The sequence below is a fragment of the Calliphora vicina genome, chromosome 3, assembly GCF_958450345.1.
Source record: "Calliphora vicina chromosome 3, idCalVici1.1, whole genome shotgun sequence".
NCBI classification, from domain to species: domain Eukaryota; kingdom Metazoa; phylum Arthropoda; class Insecta; order Diptera; family Calliphoridae; genus Calliphora; species Calliphora vicina.
Window position 1 is genome coordinate 122,957,927 of NC_088782.1, and position 21,015 is coordinate 122,978,941.

Here is a 21,015-nt window from a genome sequence, read left to right on the forward strand (position 1 = left end):
TTAAAGCAGCCGCACAAAATAATAAACTAAAACAAAACGAACACACACGCAAAACAAATGAGCTCATAAAAATGATGATATGAAATGAAATTGCAGCCGCCGCAAATTTAAACAGAAATCTACATATTCCATAGCATCCTAACCCCTTGCTTTCCTTGATAAACACAAAACCCCGCCGACCAACCAATTAAAAACAATGAAGGCACACAGAAAAAGAACACAAAATATTTATATTAATCAACAAAAAAAAGAAACACTCGCTTGTTTCCAAGTACCTACATATTTATTTTACAAAAACTTACCATCCAATACTGCAGCCTTCTCCTCGCCCTCGGTTAAATCCTCGCCGGCCCCTGACACCAGGCATGTGTTGTATAAAACCAAAAGTAATAGAAGCCTGCAAAGGCTCCTGTTCATTTTTTGATGTATAAACATTTTTTATATGTTTTTTTTTAGCTTCTAGTTAATTTGTTTAACAATTTAAATTTAATATGGCACTTTATTTCTACTTATTTAAGTATTTTAATTTAATATATCATGTTAAAAGAAATTCTTTGTAATTAAATGCTGGTAACAAAACACTGCTTGTATATTTTTCAACAAAAAAAATATACTTTAACGTTAACAGCTAGCTCCGTATTATTATTTAGTTTAAATTAAATGCCTCCGAACTGGTCAAAAGTAAAATACTAAATGAATTTTTAAATATACAGGGAAATTAATTTATGTTTATTTATTTTTTGTATTAAAATTTTATTCTGTTTTCGTTTTAAACGAGAGCTAATAAGACATTTAGTAAGAAGAGGAGAAATAATAGAGATTTTTTGGGGAGATAACAAAAATAAGGAGAGAGTGAGAGAGCAAAATGTAAAAAATAGAGATGCCACAGGGTATAAATGGAATAAATGGCATCTTTTAAGGGATTTTTTAAGATTAAACTGTAAATTCATATAAATAAAAGGAAAATTATTGAATTTTTAAAATTTTCCTCAATTTTCAGCGAAAATCCGGCATATTTTTGTAAATGCCTGTAATTTTATTTGTTTTGTGGCAGATTTGTTAAAAGAAATGGCAGTTAAACATTAAAGTATCCAAAACTGAGAAGCGGTTAATTGTTTTTTTTTCAAATTTGTTGTTGTTGTAGCAGCATAAACAATTTTATATTTAATCAGGGGTAGTGTGTCCAAAAAACCGTCAAATTTGAAAAACCGTTTACCTGTTTAACCGAAAAAGTGTGTTTTTGAAAAAAAAAACCGGTTTTGATTATTGCCATTTAAAAAAACCGGTTAACCGGTTTACAATAAATATATTTCATTAAAACCGGTTAGCCTTCTTACAAAAAACGGTTTGTCAAAAAACCGAAAAGTTAAAAAAACGAAAAATTCTGCCTTGAACTGGACGATGTTGACTCCTTCAGCTACTTGGGTAGCTTGATAACAAAAACTGGTGGCGCTAAGGAGGATATTGAAAATCGAGTCGCAAAGGCCAGATAATCCTTTGGTATGGTGAAAGGCGTCTGAAGCTCTCGACCTCTTTCGCGTCGCATTAAAAAAAACATTAAGTTCTACAAACATTACCTAAGCCGAATTATCGCTTTCGTGATCGAGTAAAATTTATCTCAAAATTTCGATTGTGAGATTATGACTCTCGCAATCGACCAAGAATTTTTGTAAATTTTATTATTTACTTTGCATTTGATCACGAATGTATTAAACTAAGTATATAACTTAATTGTAAATAAAAAAATGATTATATTCCTCTGTAAATCAACATTTTTCAAATCAAATTCCTTTTTTCCCACAAAACCCCTCAATCGCTTAATTTGTATTGCTAAATATGGCATCCCTTAATTTAAACTCAACTCTCTTGCTCTCTCTCTCTCTTGAATTTATCTACAAAAATTAAATACGAAGCTACCAGACTGCATGGTAAGTAACTTTGGGAATTTATACATAGACATGATTTTATTCGAGAATTTGATAAAATAACCAAAATTTCAATGTAATAATGTTGTTAAAAGCATTAATTTGGGAAAATGGAATTGTAAATATGAATTTTATATAAGAAATTGACAAAATGAACTAAATGCTTAAGAAATGATTTTGTAAAAGCCACAATTTCTGGAAAAATAAAGCGAAATTTTGAATATGAAAAGTAAATAGTCTTTTTTCTTATTTTTTTTCCAAAAATCACGTCCCAATAAACATTTTTACTAAAGTTCAAGTTGAAAACAAATGTAATTCAAGCCTTGAATCCAGTGTCATACAATTTAATTATAGTTGTATGTATTACACTTTATATAAATCAGCCCAATTATGAAAAAACATTCACTAGGAGTTTATTCCCTTTTCGATTTTTTACATAGAATTTGAATAGGAAAAATGAGAAAAGGGAAAAAACTCCCGGGTATTTTTTTTCATATTTGGGCTGATAGAATTTTTTAGTAAAAAGAAAACATAAATTGAAATCTCTCGTTTTTTGTTTGAAAATTATTTAATTTGTTCAAATTTTTTTCAAGTTTAAAATATAACTATATTTGCATTCAATTTAATTTCCAACAAAAACAATGTATCTCATAACTATCATTTTATTTAATTTTACACGAAATATTTTAACAAATTTCATATATTTTATTGGTTTAAGTTCATGTACTTACTCCATTTTATTGGTGTCTATTGCCAATCTTCTCTAGCCCAAGTTTTTTTCTTTTTATTTCATTTTACCCCAGCCAATATTTTTAAAAATACAGCTGTATCTCCTTTCACACCCGTCCACAATCCTTTCTATTTACACAATTTCTTCCAGCTTTTTTCGTTAAATTAAAAAAAAGACTTTATTTACAAAAAAAAAAGACAATGGGGAGCAATTGGATGGAAGGAGTAATAGTGTCTATAATTCTTGTAAACTCTCGACATAAAAAAAATAAAATGCCAATAATGTGTATATTTAAAAATGTTTAAATATTTAAATAAATTAGCGAAATGATAATAATAAACAGGAAAAAGTTAAAGAAAAAAGCTTATAAGTATCAAAAAAAAAAAAATGTGTAAAAGAATATGAGTTCATTGTTTTTTAGAGTTGTGTGAAAATATGTAAGTGTTTTTTCTTAAATATGTAGGTATGCATGTATTTAAATAAGCAATCAGTAGCGGTTTTCTGGTTTCTGTTTTATAAGTAGGTGGTCTTCGTTTTACACATAAAGTCTTAGAAAGTATTTTGAGGTTTATGCTAAAGGATATTCAATAGTTAGTTTGTTGTATAATATATAGTAGATGAAAATAATATAGCAGAATTTTTGTTATAAACAAAACTATGAAAATTTCCTTTAAAATAAACTGTTTAAGACTTAGTTCACATCGATCGTTCTTTCTTTCATTCTTATTTAAACAAACAATATACAAAATATTTTTGGCTGTTAAGTTTAATATTCGTTACAAGACAGTAGTTTCTTTAGGGTTGGTGTGGCTTTAACTTTCAAAGCTTTTTTTTTGTCTTTTTACAACATGCCGAAACCTTTAGAATAATTGATGGCCTTTAAAAGTCTTTCCTCTAGTTTCTCTTTGCTGCTGTACTCGGGCAGCAATAGAACATTGAAACAGGTGTGAGATGTAGGCAAACGATCGCTGTCCGGACCATGACGTGTTATCAACAATTTAAGGCGACTCAAGCCGCCCACAGGCACTCGATCGGAACCGGTAGTGAATTCCAACAGCTTACGTTTCGATTCCTCGGGCAGATTGTGCACAATACACCAGAAATCCTTGATAATTTGAGTTTCCTTGGTATAGCCACCCTCATATTCGGTAGAGACCTCCAATTCCAAAAAATCGAATTTCTAAAAAGGGATTTTGGTAAAATTTTAAGAAAAATAAAAAATTCATTGATTTCATACCCTGCTGCCGCACACCAGCAACTCAATTTCCTCCGGCCGGAACAATAACTTCAAAGGCGATTCATCGGTTACCATTTCGAAACCCTTTTTGAAGGCTTTAAATTGTCTTTCAATGTTTTTGTTGAGCAAAAAATCACTGTATAAATCCACAAATTCTTGCTTATTCTGCTGATTCACTGCTATCTCACCACCACCCGTTTTGAGTTCATGTTCCACCACCTCATCGAATACATTTTTATAGTTGATTTTGAAGGTCTGCATAAAAACTTCTTCCATATCGTTTTCCTCATACTCGAGCATTGACTTGAGACTTCTGTAGAGGGTGGGATTCCAGTCGTTGAGGTCATAGAAGGAGCCACGACCACCCATTAGCTTGCGATACACTACCATGGGGAAATTCACAGCCAAAATAATGTTGTTATAAATAGCTAAACCTATAATAATGCCGATCAATGTAAATTGTGCTTCGTTTTCGAATGGAGTAGAGTTAAACCTGGCAGAAAAAAGAAAAGTGGAATATTTAAGCAAGCGGCATACTGGTTTTAGGGGCAAGCAGTTTTCTAATTTTCTGTGGAAATTTCTGTTTACGTTTGCTTGAAATTGTTATAACTTACCACATTGTATTTGTATCCTCTTGATGGGTAAACATGCCAAAGTCTGGATTAAATATTTCCTCAACTATTAATTGAAAGAATTCCTTTGAAACGCCACCCTCATCAATGCCCTGCTCACCCACAAATTCCACCACCAATTGTTTTTTCAAGTCTTTTGGATTGCTCATGGCCACCAGTTCCAGCTAATTAAATAAATACAAAACATTTTACTTCAACAACAATTTTCTTTTATAAAAAAAAACTTACCCCTATTAAAGCATCATTAACAATATTATCACGACGAACTTTTAGTTTTAAATTCGGCTGGGCCACCACATCATTGCCATCGCCAAAGTAATTTAATAACGAATAAATGGAGGAGTTGCGTTCACTGTACATGCGTATGCGACTATCGTAATATAAAGCAATAACTTTGGTGGCCGGGGTCAATATAAATGAATACAGCATAAAGGAAAAGTGATTTCCTAAAAACAAAAGAACAAAACCAGAAAATTTTATTTATAATTTAACATTTTAATAATCCCCCCCCTCATACCTAAACTATCTACACCCAATGGATCTAGGGATAGATTTTTATATGACAAATAATCCCTATCCATTTGTATGGCATCACTTAAGGGTTCATTGTAGAACTCTTCGAAGGGCACTAAAGGAACACGACAATCCATGCAGCTAATATTTAATTCCTTTTCCAATTTATCCTCAGCAAAGGCCGGATGATAAGGTTTAAGTATTTGATTATATAGGAATATATCATCATCATCATTAGAGGAGCCAGCACCAGCTGATGCTGAACTAGAGGCAGCCTCGGCTTCAGCCGCAGACTCCCGGCCAGCGGCTGATACATTATAGGCATCAACTTCGCCGGCCAAAATATTGGCATAGAAAACAATCTTAAACAAATAGATTTTGAAAATAATTAACAAAAAAAATTGAAGTTTTAAATTTTTATTTTGAAAGTACCTTTAAAACTTTGGTTATGGCTATAACATCGGCATTTTCTTGCACCGCATCTTCATCCTGCATGACCTGCAGCGTTATCAATTGCTGCAGTGACTGTATGAAGGGATGTAAATAATCCTTGTAGTGTACGGCCCATATGCGTGCTAATCTGGCTTGTGCCTGCACCGGCATAACATGGGCCGCCTGACACACTTTCGGCATACTGATTTCCATGAATTCAAAGTCCACAAAACGATTGGAAACTGCAATGAAAATTTAAAGAAAATTTTAAAAAGCGTGCAAAAAAAGGAATTTAAGATCCAACTTAAGGTCTTTTGTGTGTGAGATATAAACTGTTATACTAAATTGAGAAACTGTTATATTAATTTAGAAACAGTTATAAAATTATTCATACTCAATCTATTTTAAACTGTTATACTGTTATATTCGAATTATTATACCCTTTTTTTCATTTTGTCACTAATAAATGAAAACAAAAAAATTTAATTTTTTTTTTTTAAATTTGGAAAAAAAATAATTTTAAATTTTTTCACTAATAAAAAAAATTAAATTAAAAAAAACAATTTAAATTTTTCACTAATAAATTAAAATAAAAAATTTATTTTTTTTAAAATTTGGAAAAAAAATTAAATTTTTTTATAAAAAAAATTTTAAAATTTTTTTTAAATTTGGAAAAAAAAATAATTTAAAATTTTTTCACTAATAAAAAACAATTTAATTTTTCCACTAATAAATTAAAATAAAAAATTTACTGTTTTTTTAAATTTGGAAAAAAAAAAATTAAATTTTTTTCACCAAACGAATTATTAACCCTTTTTTAAAAAAAAAAAATTTTAATTTTTTTTTTCATTTTGTCACTAATAAATGAAAACAAAAAAATTAATTTTTTTTTTTAAATATGGAAAAAACAATAATTTAAAATTTTTTTTTTCCAAATTCGAATTATTATACCCTTTTTTAATAAAAAAAAATTTTAAAATTTTTTTTCATTTTGTCACTAATAAATGAAAACAAAAAAATTAAATTTTTTTTTCAAATTTGGAAAAAAAAATAATTTTAAATCTTTTCACTAATAGAAACAGTTATAAAATTATTCATACTCATATATAAATTTTAAACTGTTATACTCCATTTGAATTATTATACCCTTTTTTCATTTTGTCACTAATAAATGAAAACAAAAAAATAAAATTTGGAGAAAAAATAATTTTAAATTTTTTCACTAATAAAAAAAAAATTTATATTAAAAAAAAACAATTTAATTTTTTCACTAATAAATTAAAATAAAAAATTTATTTTTTTTTAAATTTGGAAAAAAAAAATTTTAAAATTTTTTTCATTTTGTCACTAATTTTTTTTAAATTTGGAAAAAAAAATAATTTAAAATTTTTTCACTAATAAAAAACAATTTAATTTTTTCACTATAAATTAAAATAAAAAATTTACTGTTTTTTTAAATTTGGAAAAAAAAAATTAATTTTTTTCACCATTCGAATTATTAACCCTTTTTTTATAAAAAAAAAATTTAAATTTTTTTTTCATTTTGTCACTAATAAATGAAAACAAAAAAATAAAATTTTTTTTTTAAATTTGGAAAAAAAAAATAATTTTAAATTTTTTTTTCCAAATTCGAATTATTATACCCTTTTTATAAAAAAAAAATTTTTTAATTTTTTTTCATTTTGTCACTAATAAATGAAAACAAAAAAATTATTTTTTTTTTTTTAAATTTGGAAAAAAAAATAATTTTAAATCTTTTCACTAATAAAATAAAAAAATTGAATTTAAAAAAAAAAAAATTTTTCACTAATAAATTAAATATTAAAATTTTTTTTTTTTTAAATTTGGAAAAAAAAAATTAAATTTTTTTCACCATCCGAATTATTATAACCTTTTTTATAAAAAAATTAAAATTAAAAAAAAATTTTAAAATTTTTTTTCATTTTGTCACTAATATTTTTTTAATTTGGAAAAAAAAATAATTTAAAATTTTTTCACTAATAAAAAAAATTTGGAAAAAAATATAAATTTTTTTTCATCTCAATTTTTTTATTTTAAAGTATGATTTAAAGTATGTTTCAACAATAATTCATTAAAAAGGAACAGTATATTAAATTTAAATTGCTATACTGAATATGAAACTGTTATACTCCTTTAGAAAATGTTATAAAAACAGTTATACTAAAACCTAAAGAATTTGTTTCAAACTGTTATACTTTTAAATGAAACTGTTATATACATTTATAATCAGCCCAATTATGAATAAAAAAATTCCCCGGGAGTTTTTTCCCATTGAATTTGAATAGGAAAAATGGTAAAAGGGAAAAAACTCCCGGGAATTTTTATTCATAATTGGGCTGAAAATATTATAAACACAATTATACACAACATAAATAAACTTTTCAAACTGTTATACTCTAAAATATTACTGTTATACACATTTTATACTAAAGTAGAAAATGTTATAAAAATATACATATACTCAATATAAAAACAAAACGTTTTGTAACTGTTATACTAAAGTTAAAACTGTTATACTTCATAAGAAAATGTACACAAAAACAGATATACGCAAACATTAAGACATTTTCTTTACTATTATACTTAATTTTCAACTGTTATACAAACTGGGAAGAAACATCTGTTATACACTAATAAACAGAAAAGAAAAACTGTTATAAAAACTGTTCTACACAATACAAAAACGTTTCGAAAAATCTATACTAAATTTAAAACTGTTATACTTCATTAGAAATTATTACAAAAATAGTTAATACGCAAATATAGACATTTTCTTTACTGTAATACTAAATTTTCAACTGCTATACTGGAAAAAAATAACCGTTATACAATATATAAAAACATTTTGTAACATTTATACTAAATGTAAAACTGTTATACAGAATATAAATCTGTTATACGGAATAGTAAACTGTTGTACTCAATTAGAAAATACAATAAAAACAGTTATACTCCAAAATAAAAACATAGTATTTTAACTGCTGTACTGTTATACTGTTATACTAAACCTAAAACTGTTATACAAAATTTGAAACTGTTATACATCATTAGAAAAAGTAACAATAAAAGTTTCTTTACTTTAATACTAAATTTTGCAACTGTTATACTGGGAAAAATTACTGTTATACACTATTATACAAAATAGAAAAGTTATAAAAACGATTATACCCAACATAAAAACGAGTTGTAATGGTTATAAACTAATTTTAAACTGTTATACTTCATATAGAAACCTTTTTCTCACAATTTAAACTGTTATACTCTAAAAAAGATGATAAGACTCGTTTACAATCGATTAGAAAATGTCATAAAAACGTTTATACTATTGGCGAGATTTATAGAAACTGTTATACTTTTTTAACAACCAATTAGAAAATTATTTTTGGGTGTATGACTTAAAAATGCGGGATTTACAATAGATGGCGTATTTGTTTTTAATAACTTATGTCATTTTGAAGGATACATATCTGTCATTTATTCTCACTTAGTTATTGAACATTATAGTGTAAACAACAAAGTTTATTTTTGCTATGAAAATGTCGAATTTTGTGCCAACAAAGCGTCTTATGCGGGAAGTTTGGCTTTACTTCATTAATTTGAAAAAAAAAAAGTACCGCTGAAGCACACCGATTGCTCATGGGTACTTATGGTCAATGTGATTCATCGGTTTCAATGTGCGATATATGTTTTTAGCGGTTCAAAAGTGTTGATTTTGACACGGAAGATAAAAATCACCCAGTCCAGACAAAAAAATTTGAAGACCAAGAATTGAAGGCCTTACTCCATGAACATTATTTTCAAAAATCATTGGGAGCAATCAGAATCAGCAATTTCAAAAGGTTTGCGATCAGCAGAATTCAACCAAAAGCAGGGAAATTGGGTACCATACGAATTGAAGCTGAGAGACCTTGAAAAAGGATTTTGTATGTCTGAAATGCTGCTTGAACCCTATAAAAGAAAATAATTTTTGAACCGAATCATTACTGGAAGCTTAAGAGATCGTGTGTGAAGCCCGGCCAACGCACCGGAATGACCCGAGTTCACTCGACCAAGTGCTGTCAACTTAGCAACCACTGCTGCTACAACAACAACACCAAAATCAAATATCCATGGCGCTAAGGTAATGATTTGTATTAGGTGAGAACAAAAGGGTCCTATCTATTACGAGCTGCTGAAATCTGGCCAGACCATCACAGGGAACCTGTACCAAACACAACTGATTCGTTTGACCGAAAAACGACCAGAATATGCGGCCAAACATGAAACCGTAAGATTCCATCATGACAATTTTCGGCCACTCTCTCTCTGGGATACGCTTCACTTTGGAACAGAGTATCCGATATTGGCTTGAATCGTTCTTTGCCTCAAAAGATGAGCAGTACTTTTGTCGAGGAATCCATATGTTAACAGAAAGTTGGGAAAAGGTCATAACTAACAATGACAATACTTTGAATAAATTTGTTTCAAAATAAAAGCTAAAAATTTAAAAAAAAAATCCCGTATTTTTAAGTCCAATATAAATTTTCTTCAATAGAAAATTTAAAATTATTTGTTAAAAGAAATTGTGCTGCTCGAAAATACATAATTTCTTTGTTGAAATGAAATTTTTACAAGTAGAAAAAAAATTTTTAAAATTTTTTTTTAATTTTAATGAAAAAAAAAATTTTTTGTAAAAATAAATTTTTTTAAATGAAAATAATTATTTTTATGAAAAATTAATTAAAAACATTTTTTTGAAAGAAAAAATTGTTGAAGAAATTTTTTTGTATTTTATAATTTTAAGTGGGCGTGGCACCTCCCACAGTAATTATGAAAGCGGCAAAACTATAAGGGATTTTCTTAGGTACCATTGTGTGTAGCTTGGCTGCAAATGGCATGAAGCGATAAATGGGCGTGGCACCTCCCATTCAAAGTAAATAGTTATTTTCGAATATCTGCAAAACTATAATCTTGAATCAAATTGATATCAAACAAGTAAGAGTGCTATATTCGGCTGTGCCGAATCTTATATACCCTTCACCAAATTATACTTCAAAATTTTAAATATTTTTAGGTAAACAAAATTTAATTTTTTTTCCAGTTGTTTTTTGAATTTTTTGAAAAAAAAAATTTTTCGATTATAACAATCAAAAAATTTTTTAAATTTAAAAAAAATTTTTTTTAAATTTAAAATTTTTTTTAAAATTTAAAAAAAAAAATTTTTTTTTAAATTTAAATTTTTTTTTTAAATTTTAAATTTTTTTTTTTGTTTTTTCAATTTTTTTTTTAAAAAAAAAATTCGTGTTCAAAATTTTTTTCCCGATTTTGACCCATTGTAGGTCCAACTTACTATGGTCTTATATACGTCGTTGCAAATGTCTTTGAAATATCTATCATTAGATATCCATATTGTCTATATTAATGTCTTAGTAATCCAGATATATGTAAAAAATAGGTCAAAAATCGAGGTTGTCTTGGTTTTTTCCTCATATCTCAGCCATTTGTGGACCGATTTTGCTGATTTTAAATAGCAAAATTCTCGAAAGCATGTCTGACAGAATTATTGAAGATTTGGATCCCGAAGATATCTGGGGTCTTCAGAAAACTGATTTCAACAGACAGACAGACGGACAGACAGACAGACAGACAGACAGACAGACAGACAGACAGACAGACAGACAGACAGACAGACAGACAGACAGACAGACAGACAGACAGACAGACAGACAGACAGACAGACAGACAGACAGACAGACAGACAGACAGACAGACAGACAGACAGACAGACAGACAGACAGACAGACAGACAGACAGACAGACAGACAGACAGACAGACAGACAGACAGACAGACAGACAGACAGACAGACAGACAGACAGACAGACAGACAGACAGACAGACAGACAGACAGACAGACAGACAGACAGACAGACAGACAGACAGACAGACAGACAGACAGACAGACAGACAGACAGACAGACAGACAGACAGACAGACAGACAGACAGACAGACAGACAGACAGACAGACAGACAGACAGACAGACAGACAGACAGACAGACAGACAGACAGACAGACAGACAGACAGACAGACAGACAGACAGACAGACAGACAGACAGACAGACAGACAGACAGACAGACAGACAGACAGACAGACAGACAGACAGACGGACATGGCTTAATCGACTCCGCTATCTATAAGGATCCAGAATATATATACTTTATAGGGTCGGAAATGAAAAATGTAGAAATTACAAACGGAATGACAAACTTATATATACCCTTCTCACGAAGCTGAAGGGTATAAAAATAGTACGGATGGGAACAGGGGGTGATGGACCTCCCATACAAAGTAAATAGTTATTTCTAAATATCTTGAGAACTATAATTGTGTTGGTCTTCAAATTTTAAATTGCTTTGCAGCCAGTTTCTGTTGTTTGTCTTAAGGTTAAGGGTATCGAAACAGGTTGGGATACCCGTCCCATATTCGGTTAATTGTTATTAATGGATATCTGGAGATATATAATAGTTTTAATTAGTTTGAATTTAAACAGCAATCAAACCAGAACTCTATCCGACATATTGATGTATTATTTATGTTTGTAAGTTATTTGTGGGCTTCGGAAAGTTGATTTCAACACACAGAAATAGCTATTCCGACTCCGCGATCCAGACAAATTTTTTAAAATAAAATTTTATTTTAAAAAATGTTTCTTGAAAAAAAATTTTCTTTGAAATAATTCGAAATTATAAAAAAAAAATTTTGGTGAAAACAAATTTTTGGTAGAAAATATTTTTTTGAAAAAAATATTTTGGAGAAAAAAAATGATTGATAAAAATATAAAAAAAAATTTTTTATGTAAAAATAATTTTCTTTGAAATAATTTTTTATGAAAAATTAATTTTTTTTTGGGAAATTTTGATAAAGAAATTTAAATGATTAAAATTAAATTAAAAAGTCGCCAATGAATATCTTAGAAATTAAAAACGCAATAACAAACTTATTTATATATTTACTAAATATGTATGCATAAAAATTCTATGACTAAACTACTCACATGTCATCGACATATCGAAGCATATGACAAAACAATGTAAAACTTTTTCCCAGTCATAGAAACGGCCATATTTAATACTCTCGGCCAGCAAGATGATGTTTTCATTTAAAGCCTCACGCACCGCCTTCTTCTTCAGGCCATACAGTTTCTTTTTCACCCGCCTTAAACTCTCAAAATCGACCTGAGTATCACAACTGTGTGACCATTCGACTATATCATCCAAATCATCGGAATTGGAATCCTGTTCCATGGCTATTTCGGGTATACCAGCAGCATTAACGATCAATAATGTGTCACTTGTGCCAATCGTGTGTATTTCTGGTAAAAAGTCATGGACAGACGGTGTAGCAGCAAGATCATTATTCAACTCCACCTCCACCACGTCGCCTTCTTCATCATCATCATCATCATCCTCCATACAGGTGCTGTCCTCATCTTTGTCATGTTCTCCCTCCAAAGTGCGCAGATCCTCTTTCTTTAGTTCTTGCGGTGATTTGCCCAAGAGTTCTTGCAGTTTGGTGGCGGTAGCCGTGGACGTTAGATTCGCCAAAGGTGGACGTCGGAAACTTTTACTTAGTTTCTTAACCGAACAGTAGACATCATTGATGGCATGTATAAGACGGTCATAGCTTTTGTATTTCTTACACTCTTCAATGAGCTCATCAAGTATCTGTTCATTGAGATATTCTACGGGCGCCAGGGTAGGTGTGGGAGGATCTGAGGTCTTTAAATTAGAGGTGGATGGCGAAGTGGTGGCTTCTATTTCAGCCGCAGCCACCTCACCTAAAGCCACTAGCAAAGGCATTTCTATGGTAGCACAGCTGGAGATGTTAGTATTACTACTGCCGGTGGATGAGGAAGAGGTGGAGCTGCCCGAGGTAATGGTACTATTCGTAGTACTGCTACCATCACTGCTGTGATCCAGCGGCGAAAAGGAATCCATGGATTCGTTTATGTTAAGGGATGTGGCGGCACCGTTGGCCGAAGAACGCGTAGAACTGGAGGGAGATTCGTGTTGTGGCCCCGTTCTAGGTACTTTGGGAGGTTGTTGTGTATAGCAATCACATAATTTGGCATCTTGTGAAAACAATTGTATAGCTTTGGCGGCTATTTCATTGGGAGTCATGGGTGCCACCTGGCCGCTCGAGGCACAATTAACATTCGAGCATTTGGGATTACCACAGCCGCGTTGCAGCTGATAGAAGTAACGTTCAATAAGCTCCTTTACTGCGGTCCTTTTCATATCGGAAGAGTGATTGGAGCGTGTTGCAGTGGTTGCAGCTGTAGTGGACGCCCCAGCGTTTAAGGGCTGTGTTGCTAATTGTCTTTGTCTAAAAGACAAATCTTCGGGGAAGCTGGACAAATGTTTTATTTTAATTTGTGTTTATTGTTTTCAAACTTATAAGACTTTACCTTGTATTTTCCTCGTCATCCGACATTGGCTGGTCTAGTTGCGTTTCGTCCCCGTCCGCCTTCTTTGGGGGCAATTTTTCGTCTGCTTCTGCTGGGTTCATAAATGTGTTTTGATTTTGCCAACTTTTTTTTTCTTTTCTTTTTTGTTCTTTCTTTACACTGCACTTTTCGCTGTTTTTTCTAGCTTTATTCTTCTAAAATAGATTTTATGTGCAGAATAATTAAAGTCTGCTTTATATTCCAATTGTTATCAGCTTAAAGTTTTCTTTTGTTTTATGCTTGTGGTATTTTTAATTAAATATAAAATTTCCTTTTTTTTATTATTGTCGCTCTTGGTGTGAAAAAGGAAATTAATCGATTGTTTTTAACTGTCATAGAAATTCTTAAAAATCATCCTGTGCTAGGGTTGCCAATATCATTAAAGTTGAAATGCCTAGAGAATGTATGGGTTATATATAAAAGCTGTGTGTTGTGGAAATGTAAACATATGTTGTCTAGTGATCATTCAAAGAGCAGAGGGAAATTTAAAGGGAATTTTTGTAAAATTTCAAGGTTTTGAGGGAATTATAGAAAATTATTGAATAAAATGGCAATTTTTAAATAAAATAATACAAAACTAATTAAAATAACTCAAAATATGATTTTTATTTAGTAAGTTTAGAAAATAATTTAATTTAAAACTATCTAAATATATTTTTAAACAGAATAAATTTGATTTTTTTGTTTTAATGCATTATTAACTGTAAATTGTATGAATTTACAAACATAATCGATTTAAAAGGGAAACAAATATTTGATATAGCTACAAAAATTGCAAAATTTTAGAACTTAAAAATATTAAAAACTTTAAATCTTTAACTTTTAATTATTAAAAAAAACATTTTAATTTGTTTTGTAGAAAGAAACTCGAAAATTGTTTTGGATACTAAATCAACTAAAATTAAAAATATTTATTAAAAGCTATAGGTATATTTTTTAATAATTTAAAAATTAAATATTTCGATATTCGATATTGACGGAATGACAAAATCAAAACTTGATTGATAGTGGGTATAAAAAGTGTGTGAACCAAAATTTAAATTATTTAATCATGGAACAAAATTAGGAATTATGCGCTAATTTTTTTAACAAGATTTTATTAAAATTTAAACAATTTCCTTAATATTTCTTAATGATCGTGTAGCCACCAACGTTTTTGGTGGAATTATAAAAATACTAATTTTATTTTAACTAAATTGCTATTCTACAGTTAACGAAAACTAAAAAATATTAAAATTTTCCATAAATACCTTAAATTTTCACATTTATTATAAATTGTTCTTTATTTTCGCATTAATTTAAACATATCTGAATTAAAAAATGAACCATAAACGATCTTTTTGAATTTTAAAACCCTGAAAAATGTATAACCTTGAAAGATCACTTTAATATCTTCATTTATTTTAAAATTTCCCTTATTATTGTTTATAATTTCCCCTTTATACACTTTCACAACAAAAACCCCACATCTGGCATCACGGTTTTCCTTACATCCCTGTATTTTCATTCTCACCCTCTCTCTTGTGTTTACATTATTTTTCTTCTTGTTTACTCTTTGACTCATCTGTCATTGTCAGCTGTGTTTTGGTCAATTATAAAGAATTATTTTTTCTACGTTATCAGTTTTTTTTCTTCAGCGTCAAGAATTTGTGAAAATTTTGTAATTTTTAAAGAAAGTAACCATAAAAAATGTGCAAAAACTAATTAATTAAACAATAAACAACTATTAAGTGTATTATTTAAGGCTAGAGGACAATATGAGTAACGAAAAAATAGCCGAAGACATTGCAAACTGTGTAAGAAAGAATGTTCCGTGGCATTTGTTGCCCGTGCATCTAAAACAGATTTTGCACAACAATCAGCGCGACTATGAGAAATACGTTTTCAATTATAGTCTTAAAAATCAATTGAGATTTCGTGGTAATTTGGTAAATAAAATTTTCCGCAAAGAGCAGCGTTACTATGAATTGCTGGTGACCAAGTCTATTAACACCCTGGGTTTGTTTCCCTATCACTTGGCCGATATAGTGACCAAAGGTTTGAGAGTGACGCCATTTAATTATTACCTAGATGTTTTGTCGCAATTACTGAAAAATGATAAAAGTTATGATACATTGCCCAACTTTACGGCGGCCGATTGTTTGCGTGTTTTGGGCATAGGACGCAATGAGTATTTGTCCTTGATAAGTGAGTTAAAGACGCACACTACGCGCGCCTTGCTGTTTACCGCCAAACCAAATCCTTTGGAATATTTGCCCAAATTTCCTCAACGCATACGCATTGAGCCCTGGTGGCGTGTAGAGGTGGGCTTTGTTTTGGAATCTGATATACGCTACGTTACGCCAAACGAACGAAGTTTAATAGATGATTTAATAGATTTTGGTTCCCAGACGGCGGGTAAATGTGACTATAAAGTGGTGCACAATTTGTATCGCAAGGGTTTGATCTATTTGGATGTGCCCATTTCGGGAGAGGATAAAATTTCCATACCGCCATTGAAAAATTTTGTTATGAACCGTGTTAGTGGCGACTATTTCGAAAATTTGCTGTATAAAATCTTTGTCAGTGCCGATGAGTACATGACCATTTCCGAGTTGGCTCAAATGTTGCAGCTGGAATTGGATTTAGTTAAACAAGCCATTTCCCTATTCTGTCGTTTGGGATTTGCTCAATTAAAGGAACAGGCTGCTTCACAGGATAGTCCCTTAAACTGGCAAAAATATCATGAATCCTGGGATGAGTTTAAGCGTGAGCAGGACTTGGCCAAAGAACAGCCACAGATAACACCGCTCAACTATAATAACTACGTCAACTCAGAAACTGATCATGCTGGGGAAATTGCCAATAAATCACGCGACTGCAGCAAGGAAAAACTCAAAGATCTAGACTCTTCCTCTATAGGCTATCTTTCGTCCGATGGCAATACCAGTGATTTCAGTTTTGCCAATATGCCCACACCTTCACCACAACCTACAGCCAAGACTTCACCCCAACAGAATTCCGATCCAGATTTATCTTCGGAAATTGATGATTTATCGGAGAGTACCACCAAGCCCTCCCTTAAAGAGATATTGCCGGAATCTTCACCCAAAACCGGCAAACGAGTAGGATTTCTATTCGATTCTACTCTAACGGCATTCCTAATGATGGGAAATCTATCGCCGGGCTTGAAAAATCATGCCGTTACCATGTTTGAGGTGGGCAAATTGTGTGAGGAAAGTATGGATACATTTTTAACCGAACTGGAAAAGGTTTCTTTACTTGATGCCGAGGGCGAAGGAGATGTTTCTAGATATTTTGCTCATGCTGTTATATTACGTTCCACCATCTGCTCTTTGAGACATTTATTGCCGGGTGGTTTGGATTTGTTGCGTTTAGAGTGCTTGGAATGTCTGGATCAAAAGACTCGTGATCGGGTGTTGGAAAAGAAATACAAGTTTATAATATCGTCAACACCCTTAACTGCCTCTTTGTCGCATTTGTTTTCGATACCCTTCTTTGGCCAGTTCTATCGTTCATCGGATGCCTCACACATGTGGACGAAATTGTTTTATAATCATATCACAGGTAAGTTAAATCAACACATTCCCAGTAATGGGGGATAACAAGAAATAAAAAGAAAAAAGTAGGGTGTCAATTAGGAGACAACAGGTTTGTTAGTAATAACATGAATTTAGGTATTCTAAATAGAATTTTCTGCTAAAGATATTCACTTTTTAAAATAATTGTTCGCTGAAAAAAAGATTTAAAATTTTTTTCATGTAAGCACCATTTTTCTGAGAAAATATTTCGCTCAAAACAATAATTACCACTTCCGTTCAAATCTATTTTCTATTTTAAATTTGCTAAAACAAAATTATTAATTTGCAGAGCTAACGAGGTCTATTTCTACTTTAATTCTTCTAAAAACTAATTTTTCATTTGCAGAGACAATAAATCATAGATATCTAGCGTCTATTTCTATTCAGTTCTGTTTCTTCTAGAAATAGCATAGATACAATAAATCATCTAAGATATCTAGCCCAATTCTACTCCATAACTTTTAAAGCAAATTTATCAGAGAAGAGCTTTAGCAATTACTTCTTTCAAATCTGTTTCCTTTCTAGACACAATTCTAAGTTATTCACAAAATCTTTGAGGTCTTCCCACGTTCTAATAAAATCAAATAAAAATGGAATAAATTGCTATTACTTCAACTGAAACTTTCTCAAAATTTGTTTTATAAAAAAGCTTTACCTTTTTTTTTTGATAGAAACCAAACTACAAGAATTAGAACTCAATATAAATCAATTGTTTTTGCTTACTGTGAAAAATCTCTCACATTCTACTTATGACAATCAAAATATGTTACTCTAATGAGACCTAAATCTTTCTGTTTTAGCCGCTTTACATTAACCCTCATATTTAACAACCCCCATCTCCATACTTTACATAAAAACTCAATATAAATCAACTGTCACTCTACTTATGACAAGCTAAATATGTTACTCTGTTTTAGTATTTTACCCTTATACCTCATATCTAACCTCCCCCTTCTCTACAATTTCAGGCTACGGACCACCTTCTTTATTCCTTTGCCGCGGTACGGTCTTAAAAACCCTGCCACGCATATTCCTCGGCTATGGCAAGCTGCTTGTCAATATCTTACATTCCGATTCGTATGTGATCAACAGCGAAAATTTCCGTAATCTTAATGATCAACTTAAAAATGGTTGTATACTTTTGCAAGGCTATGGCATTCGTACTCCCGGCGAGTTACGTTACGAAGCATTCCCCTTCAATACCAGAGATAAAGAACAAAATAAATGGTCGGCCCATAAGGCGGTGCAAAAGCTACAAGAACAGTTAGATCTTAAATATCATTGTGGCTATATAACATTTGTAAATACCGGGGTACCCGATATTGGTTGCGATAACTATGAAGTGGTGGTAAGGCTACGACATCCCAAAAGTAAACTAAAGGCTATGAGAAAGGAAAATAGTCTTAAGGAATCAGTGCCAAATATAATGAAAATGGAGAAGGAAAAGCCAGAAGAATTGCCCGAGTTACCAAAGGATCTAATGTCGCCAGTGTGTAGTTTTGCCAGATCAGCGGCCATAATAGGTACTTCTCCGCAACACAACTTAAAAACCCCCAATGAAAACTATTTTGCCAGCAGTCCCAAAAATAATGAACCGACTGCCGTCTACACCTCCGAAGACTGCAACGAGCTGTTGGCCTCCGAGTTGGCCAAATGTAAAAACGAACTGGTTTCCCAGGGTTCTGTAGAAATTCCCTTAGACATGGCTATTAATGAAGCTGTAAGGCAAACAGTCGACTCCGATGAGGAAGAAAGTGAGGAACAGGCTGAAGAGTGGACATTATTGGATGTTAATTATGGTGTGCCGCTCTTCGATGTGGATTGTAATACAAGAATATGCGAACAAATTGTACGCAACTTGTGTGCGGAAGACAATCTCAAGGAATTGCCACAAAAATCTTTGGAAATGTCGGAGAAATTTTATGATTTCATTAAGCAATGTTTGTACTTCGAGGACGAACGTATGGATCAAATGAAAATTGGTAAAAACTTACCGCATCCACGTATTAATTTAGCATTTGAAAATGGCAAAGTTTGCTATTGGAATGGTAGATAAAGGAGAGATGATGAATGGATATGATGGAAACAAAGGAGGAAAAGTAAAAGTATTTTGAATAAGTTTAAAAATAAATGAAACATTTGTACAAAAAGAGAATAAGGGGATATAGAGAAGAAAAGAGAGAGAGAGAAAGTATAGCAAAGAGGCTAAAAACATCTGAAGAACAATCCAGCAAAAGAGGGAAACTTTAAAAATAAAGGAAATTTTGCTATTTGCTTATAAAGTATTATAAAGTGTTATTCCCAGTATATGTAACAGGATCTGTATGGAGTATTTTCCTTTCTTTTCTATATCATCTTAAGGTATTTTTTGCAACTAAATTTACTTAAGTAAAATAAACCCAGTGCAAAACAGTTTTTATTTTATTTTTACAAAATATACAATACATTTTCTCTAAGTAATTAGATAATTATTTACTTTATTGTTTTATTGTTTATTTAATATAAATCTAGAAACATTCCATTTTTTAATTTTTCAATATTTTTTTTTCTTTATTTTTATTACTAACATTTTTTGTTATCTTTATAATTATCTTATCGTTTTTTTTATTATTATTTTACAACTACTAATTTGCTGAGTTTTATTTTAACATTATTATTTCCTTATTTCCTTCAATAACTAGATTATTTTATTAATATATAAAATAACTAATAAAAAAGAAATTGAAATAATTCAATATTTATGCAATATTTTACTTTGCTGTTTCAAGTCCATTAGTTTATTTAAGTCTATTTTCCGGCAATTTACATACCAATATACGAATGAATATATTCAATATTTTTAATTATCAGCTTATTATTAATGAGAATTAACTATTAATTAATAAAAAATCAAATACATATATAAAAATATATTTTAACAAACAAAAATAAAATACAGTATAAGATTTAAATGAAATCGTAAACATTTGTAACTACATAATTCCAAAAAGAATGAAATTATATATACAAAAAGATTAAATAAAAGAAATTACTAAAAAAAATATTAAAAAAGATTTTAAAAGCATATTAAGTAAGGGGTTTTATTTGATTTAAACTGTTGAAAAAGAATTCTACAGATTCACTATATTTTAGTTATGTTGTTGTTAAAAGAACTTTAAAAAGTACTTTTAATGAAGTACTTTAAAAAGTACTTTTAATGAAGTACTTTAAAAAGTACTTTTTTAAAAGAACTTTAAGAAATATTTTTTTTTTAAAGAACCTTTAAAGGTAAACTATTTTAAAAGTACTTTTTTAAAAGAAGTTTAAAAAGTACTTTTAAAGAAGTACTTTTTTAAAAGAAGAAATATTTTTTTTAAAAGAACTTAAAAAAGTACTTTTAAAAAAGTACTTTTTAAAGTTCTTTAAAAAAAAAATTATTTTTTAAAGTTCTTTAAAAAAAAAATTATTTTTTAAAGT

The 21,015-nt window shown here is 30.2% G+C and overlaps 3 protein-coding genes across 3 annotated transcripts in view; 1 reads left to right on the top strand and 2 right to left on the bottom strand.

Annotated features, from left to right (window-relative positions):
* Positions 1-481, bottom strand: part of Plod (procollagen lysyl hydroxylase) — a 39,496-nt gene extending 39,015 nt beyond the window's left edge. Inside the window, exon 1 of the mRNA XM_065503185.1 lies at positions 303-481. Coding sequence (XP_065359257.1) covers positions 303-435 — 133 coding nt within the window. The 5' untranslated portion in view covers positions 436-481. The remainder of the gene's footprint in view (positions 1-302) is intronic.
* Positions 482-2,806: 2,325 nt separating this feature from the next.
* Ube3a (ubiquitin protein ligase E3A) lies at positions 2,807-14,345 on the bottom strand. The gene is made up of 8 exons (XM_065506472.1): positions 13,940-14,345; positions 12,527-13,881; positions 5,470-5,711; positions 5,042-5,399; positions 4,753-4,970; positions 4,507-4,688; positions 3,893-4,385; positions 2,807-3,835 (listed from the first exon to the last, which is right to left on the bottom strand). Exons 1-8 carry the CDS (start codon positions 14,038-14,040, stop codon positions 3,497-3,499), a joined length of 3,288 nt encoding a protein of 1,095 aa, XP_065362544.1. The 5' UTR covers positions 14,041-14,345; the 3' UTR covers positions 2,807-3,496.
* Positions 14,346-15,619: 1,274 nt separating this feature from the next.
* LOC135953964 (protein FAM91A1) lies at positions 15,620-20,629 on the top strand. Its single transcript, XM_065504007.1, has 2 exons — positions 15,620-17,545; positions 18,528-20,629. The coding sequence occupies exons 1-2, from the start codon at positions 15,736-15,738 to the stop codon at positions 19,613-19,615; spliced, it is 2,898 nt and encodes a 965-aa protein (XP_065360079.1). The 5' UTR covers positions 15,620-15,735; the 3' UTR covers positions 19,616-20,629.
* The last annotated feature ends 386 nt before the right edge of the window (positions 20,630-21,015 follow it).